The sequence below is a fragment of the Lycium ferocissimum genome, chromosome 2 (genome assembly GCF_029784015.1).
Source record: "Lycium ferocissimum isolate CSIRO_LF1 chromosome 2, AGI_CSIRO_Lferr_CH_V1, whole genome shotgun sequence".
Classification (NCBI taxonomy): domain Eukaryota; kingdom Viridiplantae; phylum Streptophyta; class Magnoliopsida; order Solanales; family Solanaceae; genus Lycium; species Lycium ferocissimum.
Genome location: NC_081343.1, coordinates 58,134,408 through 58,144,384, shown reverse-complemented (window position 1 = coordinate 58,144,384; position 9,977 = coordinate 58,134,408). Strand labels below are relative to the sequence as shown.

General features: G+C 34.7%; 3 protein-coding genes across 3 annotated transcripts in view; 2 read left to right on the top strand and 1 right to left on the bottom strand.

Annotated features, from left to right (window-relative positions):
- LOC132047799 (pentatricopeptide repeat-containing protein At4g21170) overlaps window positions 1–1,338 on the bottom strand; it is an 8,785-nt gene extending 7,447 nt beyond the window's left edge. Inside the window, exon 1 of the mRNA XM_059438783.1 lies at window positions 31–1,338. Coding sequence (XP_059294766.1) covers window positions 31–1,338 — 1,308 coding nt within the window. The remainder of the gene's footprint in view (window positions 1–30) is intronic.
- Window positions 1–9,977, top strand: part of LOC132046306 (uncharacterized) — a 59,510-nt gene that overhangs the window by 37,439 nt on the left and 12,094 nt on the right. The window lies entirely within an intron of this gene.
- On the top strand, window positions 6,279–8,602 carry LOC132046303 (probable xyloglucan endotransglucosylase/hydrolase protein 8). The gene is made up of 4 exons (XM_059436888.1): window positions 6,279–6,552; window positions 6,633–6,733; window positions 7,127–7,329; window positions 7,996–8,602. The coding sequence occupies exons 1-4, from the start codon at window positions 6,363–6,365 to the stop codon at window positions 8,396–8,398; spliced, it is 897 nt and encodes a 298-aa protein (XP_059292871.1). The 5' UTR covers window positions 6,279–6,362; the 3' UTR covers window positions 8,399–8,602.

The window sequence follows — 9,977 nt, the reverse complement described above, 5'->3', positions numbered from 1 at the left end:
TTTCCCCTGAGAAACTATAAACATAGACACTTGAGATTTGGGAGGAACGAATCCTCTTCCTATCAAGTCTTTCAACAAACTGCTAACTTCCTCTGATGGATTTTCATTGCATAGGACACTCATGAAGGCACTATAACATTTGTCACTGATGCAAATTTTTCTCTCAAGTATAATGTTGTACATCCAAATAGCATCCTTAGCTCTACCCTCCTTGGAGAATGCCTTTAGCATAGAGCCGTAAGTATTGTCTTGTAGCTTAATCCCTTTTTCAGAAGCTTCCCTGAAAAACAATTCCGCTGCATATGTTTTTCCGATATCAGAGAACTTTCGAATCACAGAATCATAGTCAGGTGTCACAACATTCGGGAGATATCCTTTTTCCACCATGGAACTCATCATCGATTCAATCACTTCGGCGTTTTGATATTTGCAAGCACCATCAAGAATTGAGCTAAAAGTACTAAAACTGGGATCAATACATTTCCTATACATCTCATTTAAATAACCAAATGCAGCTTCAAAATCCCCTCTCTCAGAGTAACAATCTATCAGTAAGTTATACATAACAGGACTACATACACCCTTTTCAAGAATAGCAACAATTTTCTCAAATTTCCCATCTTTACACAGCATCTGAGCAATTAAAGACCATGTAACCACATTCTCCTGAACCCCATTACGAATAATACAACCACAATAACACCAAGCCAGTCTTAACTCATTCTTACTAAACAGCAACTTAAGCAAAGTATTACAACAATTAATAGACAACAAACAACCATATTCTCTAACTATTTGATAAACCTGAAGAGCTTCCAAGAACAAACCTTTATTGCAATAACATTCAAGAACCGAGCTCAACACTAAAGACTGAGTGTCAATTTCAGCAACATTCAATGATTGAATCAAGAAACCAACAATTTGGGGTGGTGGGTATGTTTGAATGAGAGAATCCAATATGGGTTTTGCGGGTTTGGATAGTCCTGACCCGAGAAGTATATATACAAGTTTACAAAGAACTTTAACATCAGGTTGGAATTCAAGATTGTTTTTTGCATACTGAAAGAAGTGTAGAGAGACCTGTGGGTTAGTTTTGGTGTTGTGGAGTATTTGAAGGAAGAGAGATGGAGTTAATTGTTGTGAGGAAGAGAGTTTGAGGTTCTTGAGAAGTGAAGGCCAATGATTTGTTTGTCTTTGTAAGAGAATAGATGAAATTTGGGAAACTAATTGGGTTTGTTCGAATTGAATTCTCCAATCTTGGGGCTTTGGTTTTGTTAGAGTGCTTGCTATTGTGATTGATTTGTGGAAGAGAAAGAGAGCTCTTGAGGCAATGGTCATTTGAGTTATGGTGCAAACAGAAATCGTTTCAATTGGGAAGAAAACTGCAGAGAGTTCCGAGCATTTTCTAGGGGGACAAATTTGTAATAGATGGCTAGTTTGTAAAAGCTCACCAAGAGGCCAATTCTATAAACATTTTGAACCTAAACCAAACCACCAAAAGAAAAAATTGCGCAGATTGCCCTTCTTTTGGGGTGGTCTTTAAATGTTACCCCTCATATTTGTGGTTTTAAGTTTTGTCCTTCGCTTAAAAAATGGCCTTATACCTAAGGTTCTGGGTTCGAACCCCTACTCATACATAAATTTAAAAAAAATTGCACGACAAGGGTTGGGTCGCGTGTATACGGACACCATACGTATACTTGTTAAGGAATAATCGAAGTTTTTGTCGGATACATACTTATACCTTGGGGGCGGATTTTTAGTTAAGCCTTAACTAAAAAACATATAGTATAACTTTTCCTTAAGACATCGTTTAGTTATGCCTTATGGGGCGTATTTTTAGTTAGCGATAATTAAAAGTATGTTCTATAAGGCATAACTTTTCTTAAGACATAAAACTTTCTTGTGTATAAGGCAAACTTTTAGTTATGCCTTAAGAAAAAGTTTCGCGATTGTAGGCATCTTAGTTATGCCTTATGCTCTTAACCCGGACATAACTTAAGTTCCGCCTTATAAGACAAAGTTTATGCCTTAAGGAAAAGTTTCACCGTAGGGGCATACTTTTAGTTATGCCTTAATTAAAAGTCTGCCCCATAAGGCATAACTAGACGATTTCTTAAGGAAAAACTCTACCATATGGGCAGACTTTTAGTTAAGCCTTAACTAAAAGTCTGCCCATAAGATGATAAGTATCAAAGATGCGATACTTTGATTGATTAAGCTAAAGTGTATGTGGTCAAAGATGCACGCATTTACCTAACCCTTGCCTTGTGATTTTTTTTTTTTTTTAATTTATGCTGAGCGGGATTCGAACCCCGGATTTCTGTCGCTCGGGATTGCAACGCGAAGGGCAAAAATTAAAGACCAATATTTTGAGGGGCAAAAACTAAAGACCCTCCCAAAGGAAGGCCAATCTTGCGAATTGCCCGAATATTTATGAAGAAATTGCACGGTTTTCCTTTCAAATGGGCTGATTTTTAATTTTTGTTTTTCAAAATCAAACTTATACATAGTTTTAAGGCGCGGGGCTGAAATTGTAGGATATTATGATGCCAAAAGATAAATTTATGCTCCGCAAAAAAATTGTTTAATACTCCTATAAGGGCCAAAAATTAAAGACCGGCACAAAATAAGGTAAACGTGCAAATGACCCAATATTTATATAGCATATTTTTCGGCTAGTATTTTAATAGATAGCTTTACCGTGTAAAATCCCAAAGAAAATTTAGATGAGCTTAGATTGGCCAACTAGCTCAGCTAGTCTAGTTAATGCATGGAATACAAGTACAAGCGCAATTTCAAGGTCTCCTTCCACAAGGTAGAAAGGTATTGAAATTAATTAATCTCAAGGTTCAAATACAATTCAAGTTCTGAGCTTGTGTTCAAGTCCAGTGTTAATGTTCTCTGTATTAGCATGCTTTACAAAATGTAAATCTTGTTAGTTTTATAGTGTAAATACTGTAAATATTATTTTAGTTTGACAACAAAAGTTACTTTTTCTAGTTATTTGTGTTCGACAAGAATCGACACTTCAGATTTGCAGTTCGAATTTTCAAAAAAGAAGAAGAAAAAAAGAGAGGGATCAGGACAGTTTTAGCACGTGAGTCACTAATGAATCCATGTGACCGCATAAACACTTTATAAATCTTGCTTACAATGGACTCGTATTACAAATAATTATTTACTATGCTTCATAAATTGCTAGTCACTTTCAATCAGTTCAGCTTCATGGCTAATGAGCCTCTGCCTTTCATTTCAAGAATTCATGTTTGACATTTGTGATTCCTTTCCTGACTAGGAAATTTAAAATTGAAAGTCAATCTCAACTTAGGAGTGGACTTAATCTTGGAGCAAACAATATTTAATGCATATAAATCTATAAAAATGGAAAAGGAGAAGGCAACACAGTGAGCATGCAACAACACAAGAAAATGATAGAAGAGAGCATATATAGCTCACTCAAAGGGGCAATTTGCACGATTGCCCTTCGTATGGAGTGGTCTTTAATTTTTATCCTTCGCTTATGGAGGTGGTTGAAAATACTCAGAGGTTGCTTATTGGGGCGAAGTTACATAGAACTTATACCGGAGACGGCAGATTTTGCCTTGTTAATTATACCTTAAGGCAAAGTCTATCTTCTCGGGCAGACTTTTAGTTATGCCTTAAGGCAAAGTATGCCGTATAAAGCAGATTTTTTGCAAAAGCCTTGCCTTGAGATTTTTTTATTATTATTGAGTGGGGGTTTGAATCCAGAACCTCGGAGTAATTTCGGCTATTTTTTTAAGCGAATGATAAAAATTAAAGACCAGCAATTTAAGGGGAAAAAATTAAAGACCACCCCAAAAGAAGCGCAATCCGCGGAAAAAAATGCACTCAAAGACCATGTAGAGCTGAAAGAGAAAAGGCCCATATTAGGCCTCACATATATTATATATATCTTGAGAAAAGAATAATTGTGAAGATCCCATATCATTTATTTTTTTCTCCTTATCATATTTTCTATTAAATCCTTCAACTTCCTTCCCAGCAACCAGCACCTGCACTCAGCTCTTCTTCCCATAATAATAGAATTCACTCTTTAGAATTCACTCTTTAGCTAAACAATATAAAATGTAAATAGACTGTAAAGTTTAGTTTATATGTGTAATCATTGAGATCCATGGGTAAAGTCAAAATTTGATGCACTATTTGACAAGTACCAAGCATTATTAGTCCCTTGATTTAAGGTTACTGACCCATTCTTCTGAAAAATGTTATCTTCCAACTTGTCGGTCTTTGGGGTCTGTAATATTGGAATCAATCCCTATAAATGTCCCGTCACAAATTTGAACTTTACCTTTAGGATTTATTAACTCTTTATTAGGAGAAAGCATCTTATAAGCCTCTTTAATTAGTCTTATTTCTGGCTTCCTGCTCATTTAATTGTAATCATATAAAACTAATTTTAAGACATTAAGCATAAATGCAGCGGGAAATCCTGTCACGTACTCATGTTGGGATGAGTAAGCAATTCGAATAACGTTATAATACGGAATTTATGTGGCAGAAAATGCTTCCCAACCAATGACGTTAAAATGCTTAAGATGCAAGATCTAAGCAAGATTGAGGGAATTGTTAATAAAGAGATTCCTATCTGCTTTTTCGTATTCACTTCGACAAGAATTAATTTAGTGTACTCTCAAAATGAGTTACTAGTGTTGATTTTGTGGCAAACGGGTAATCAAAACAAGAAGTGAAAAATGTTCCCCAGCAACAGCTAGCACTTCTTCCCTAAATTGAATTAACTGATGTAATTAAAAAGTGCAAAGTGCCTAAAAGTTAATATATGTAATTTTGGAGATCCACAACAGTAAAGTCAAATGATTACTTCAACAATAACCATGCTTTATTGACCCCTTAATTTAAGGCTATTGTTGGCCCTTTCATCTACTTGATGTTTTTTCTTTCATGAAAATAAAAAGTGTACACTCCCTCGGTCGCAATTTTACGTGGCACCCTTTCTATTCTAATTCGTCCCAAAATAAATGTCATATTTTTATAATTAGAAATAGTTGAACTTTAAAATTTCTTTTTTTACCCATAATGAGCGGTCACACAAATATATAAAATTTGTTTTAGATCATAAGTTTTAAATATCTTTCTTCTCTTTAAACATTGTGTCAAATTAAACAGTATCACATAAATTGAGACGAAGAGAGTAAATAACAAGGAGAAGGGGTTTAACAAAATCCAGTTTGTCAAATCCAAGGAGCCTTTATATAATAAGACCATTCAAAAGGAGCCATATTGCGATATTATAAAAGCACCTTAGACCCCACAGTCCCCACTTTTATTTTGTGTCACCAAAATCAGTTGGTAATAGGCGGTATGGATACCCTCTCACTCTCTTCGTGCTATTCTTTAATTGCATGGCTCATGCTTGCTGCAGGTCTTTCTGGATATGTGTGCAGTGTGCTATTCGGAATCAATCCCTAAATTCCTCACTTTTAAAATTTGAAACATTGAGTAGAGTATTCGTCACCTCTAAAGATTTACTAACATTAACTTATTACTAGAAGAATCATGCACATTATTTCCTTCTTTTAGTTTTTTTTTCTCTAGTTAGTTATATTAATATTCCACCTGTTTGATCAAAGCTTCAGAAAAATAAGTGTTTATTTTCTTTAAAAGAATGTATTATTTTAGAGAATAGAAGTATTTCGAGAGCTTTTATGAAAAAATTGGAGTTTTTGAGTAATGGTAGAAGATGAAAAAAGTAGTTTTTCACCCGAAGTACTTTTGGAACTTTGATCAAAACTAATCACAGCTCTAATGTTGTCAAATTGTTTAGTCAATTACAACTGCTATTCACCAAAACTAATTTTGACATAAAATATTTTTCAAAATAAGCAAATCTTGACAGCTTGACCAACGCTATTTGTATTGTTAGATCTACAATTGAATTGTTTGGTTTCTAAAAGCCATTTTGGATCAAGTTTCCAAAAATATGGTGTTTCTCAATTTTGAAATATTTTTCTAGTGCAAATAGAAAAATATTCTCAAATGAGTTGGAGTTTTTATTGTCTAGACTCTAGAATTGTTAGCAAAAAGAGCTTTTTGTCCATTCTTTTTTGGCCATATATGGGAGTATATCCTAACCTCATTTCGTCTCTCGAGGTTAAAAGATAGAGGAGTAAATAAAAATGAGCAAAAGATTGTCATTTCCATTTTTGCCATCACCATTACCAAGGTCACAAGCCGCGTAGAATTAAATATAAAACGTCATCATTCCTAAAAGATCCAGCTTAGAAGCCTATCTTCTCACTTCTCATCAAGCTCTCTTCCAAGAAGAGCTTCATTCAAAAAAAGAAAAAAGAAAAAACATGGAGAGAAATGCTTCTTCAATTTTTGATCTTCTTTTAATTTTAGCACTTTTAGCTACCCTTTTTTCATCATCACATGCTCAACTCAAAGGTGCATTTGAAGAGAACTTCAGTAAAAGTTGTCCTGGTACTCATTTCAAGACTTCTCAAGATGGACAGATCTGGTATCTTACATTAGACCAAGTATCAGGTGATTAAACTCCAAGAATTCAAATGCATTTTTATTTATTTGTTACATTTTTCTTAATGTTCATGTTCTTGGTGTGTTAGATTGCGGGTTTATGACTAAGCAGAGCTATAGATTTGGTTGGTTTAGCACAAAGTTGAAATTGGTAGGAGGTGACTCTGCTGGTGTTGTGACAGCATTTTATGTAAGTTTAGAAGAAAAAAGTCTGAAAATTTTGTGCATATTTAGTAGGCGTTTGGCCATTAATCACTTTATTTGGTATTTTGGATGGCCATGAAAACCAAATATTTTTCACTTTATTTGGTATTTTGGAGTTGGAGTTGTGTTTGGTTATAGTTTTTGCAAAGAATGTGGTTGTTTGAATGTGTTGAAAGTGAAAATAAGTTTTTTGGTGTTTTCCAAATTCCAAATACAACTTGGAGAGTTGTATTTGGAATTTCCATGGCCAAACGTTGATTTCCGAATAAAGTGAAAATGTTTTCCGGAAAAAATTTCATGGCCAAACGGGCCCTTATTGTTATGGGAATTTTGGCAATAGTGTAATGGGGATTTTTTTTTTTTCCCACATTGGGTGCAGATGTGCTCGGAAGTAGAGGCAGGGCCATTGAGAGATGAGATAGATTTGGAATTCTTGGGAAACAGAACAGGACAACCTTACCTTATTCAGACAAATGTGTACAATAATGGGAGTGGTGGACGTGAGATGAGGCATCAACTCTGGTTTGATCCTACTCTTGACTTCCATACCTATTCCATTCTTTGGAACTCTCACCAAATTGTGTAAGTCCTTTTTTCATTTCATCTTTTTTCTGTTTAACCATTCGATATTTGAAATTTATTGGTTCATTTGCATCGGTATGCCAGGTAGGTCCATTAAGGGGTAAAAGTTTTATATTGAAGTATTCTCATTCCTAAGGTTCAAATCTAAGACATATGGATCATTTCAGTATTTTATCATTTCAGTATTTTTAATAAGGCAGGTCAAAATATATATATAAAAAAAAAGTTACACAGAAAATCAAAGGGGATTTCAATATATAATACACGTACAATTTTTTTTTTTTTTTTTTACCTATCTACGTAGTGGAATTTTCCAGCAAAGGTTGTCAATTGACACCCTCTAGACCAGAGTAGCTCCGTCGCTGCTCAGGAATAAGAGCGGAGGGATTTCAACCATCCACCACATCGCTCGGTGATAATTGTTGTTTCACTAATCATATATATGGGTTCCACAACTCTATGGTAACAATTTTTTGATAAAGAGATTTACATGAGAAAGTATTGTTTGATGAGAGAACATCCATTTACAATTACAACTAACATCAAGATTCTCGTGAAATAGATTTGAACATAATGAAATGGATATAGAATATTCATAAAGTTGAGCACAACCGATTTAAGATTTAGACATAGTTGATGACTCAATCTGCATTCTTGTAAATGCAGGTTTTTTGTGGACAAGGTACCGATAAGGGTATACAAGAACGCGAATCACACAAACAATTTCTTTCCAGCCCAGAGGCCAATGTACGTGTTTTCTAGCATATGGAACGCAGATAATTGGGCTACTAGAGGAGGTTTGGACAAGATAAACTGGAAAAATGCACCATTTGTAGCATCTTATGAGGATTTTACTATTGATGCTTGTCAATGGAAAAATCCTTACCCTGCTTGTGTTTCCACCGCCACACAGCGCTGGTGGGATCAGTACAGTACTTGGCACTTGTCAAGCAAACAGAAGATTGATTATGCTTGGGTGCAGAGAAACTTTGTGGTTTATAATTATTGCCAGGATACTGTGAGGAACAGGTACAAGCCTCAGGAGTGTTGGTTAAATCCATTGGACTAATAGTAAAGATAGATAAAATTCTTTTGGAAGAGAAAACTTGTTGTAGTATTTTGATCTTAATTTTGAGTGTATAGAATGGACTCTCTCCTACTAATTTAGGATTGAGCCATGGTAGATCCATCGATCGATTGATATGTTGTACTCCATCTATTAAGAAAAAGAATGACATTACTACTCTTGGGAAGTGAAAGAGTTTTTGCTATACATGTTTACAAATGTTTTAAGATACTTTTATTCAATAGATATGTACTGATGGTTTATTCAAAGAAGTTAAGATATCAAAATCCCAAAATCGTTTAAGTAAGGGCTCCTGTGATCGACTTCTATAAAATAACATCTCGTAAGCATTCGAAAGAGCCTGAATAATTCCACAAGAGCATTATCATTTTATATCAAAGCTATGAATGCATTCAATAGCTTTTGCTTTTCCTTGTGAGAAAGAGTTGGAAGTTGAAGTTCTAGATTATTATCTTTCCAATCAAACTTTAGTTGTATTCGGACGAGTGAAGAACACCGTGAAATTGATGAGTACAGTGATTACCCTTGTGAGATGAATTGATGAGTTTCAAGAGACATGTCACATGGCATTAAAACAACCAGAAGTTGCAGTACAAATTTAATGACAGGGACATTTCACCTACCTAGATGAAGATTTTAAGTTCTGGAAATGATGATTCTCAGTTGGAATAATGAATTCATCTAGTCGTATTAATTTGTACACTCAACTTGATATCATATGGCATGCCACCGGCTTGTGGATGTTGGTTTTCAAGATTAATTTTGTAAGTAGTTATTACACTGGCAAAAGTAAAGGAAAAAAACAGAAATATAGATGGGGAAGTACCTTTGGAAAATCGTACTTCAATCTATGGGAATGGGTGTTCATCCGAAGGCGGAAAAAAATATTATTTTTGAGTTAAAATTATTTTATATATATATATATATATATATAGATGTTGAACACTGAAAGAACGCCGTACGTTTCTTTTTTATATTTTGAGCACTTGACGGAAATTGATCACCTGGTCACTGGATTTGAGGAGCCTACCAAAGTGAGTTGTTATAATTTCCTCACTTGTATTTTTTTTGTTGAATATCATAATTATGGGGAGGGGAGGACCACACAATTTACTTCTTTGTCACCATCTCATGTGTTCTCCATAAACAAACAATTTCCTTGTCACGGAGATACAATGGTACATGTCTAGTATGGGCCTCGATAAATCTATGCTATAAGCTTGACTTTCCCAATTCGAGATTTTGCAAACCAAATTCTTGGATGTGCCCTTTTAACAGCACCAAAAGTATGAACTCAAAGTTATTGCCTTTGAAATCCACATTCCGGTGTCTCGTTCAAACGAGGAGAATGAAGAAGAAGAGCGTGAGGATAGGAGTCGTCATCTATTGCTGGATCTATATTTGCAATTTTTTTAAAAACGAGAACAAAAGTCAAACACTGGCTCACAAGGACATTCGGTGAAATTTTCTTAAAAGCAACATTGAGACAAGTATGAAGTTCATTTAGTTTGAGTTTTATCGGACAGTCCATATTCAATTACTATATTAATTAATCTTTCAT

Coding starts and splice junctions, on each gene's coding strand:
- LOC132046303 (XM_059436888.1), top strand. CDS start 6,363: ATGGAGAGAAATGCTTCTTCAATTTTTGATCTTCTTTTAATTTTAGCA. Junction 6,553..6,632: donor TACATTAGACCAAGTATCAG/GTGATTAAACTC, acceptor TTGGTGTGTTAG/ATTGCGGGTTTATGACTAAG. Junction 7,330..7,995: donor TGGAACTCTCACCAAATTGT/GTAAGTCCTTTT, acceptor TTGTAAATGCAG/GTTTTTTGTGGACAAGGTAC.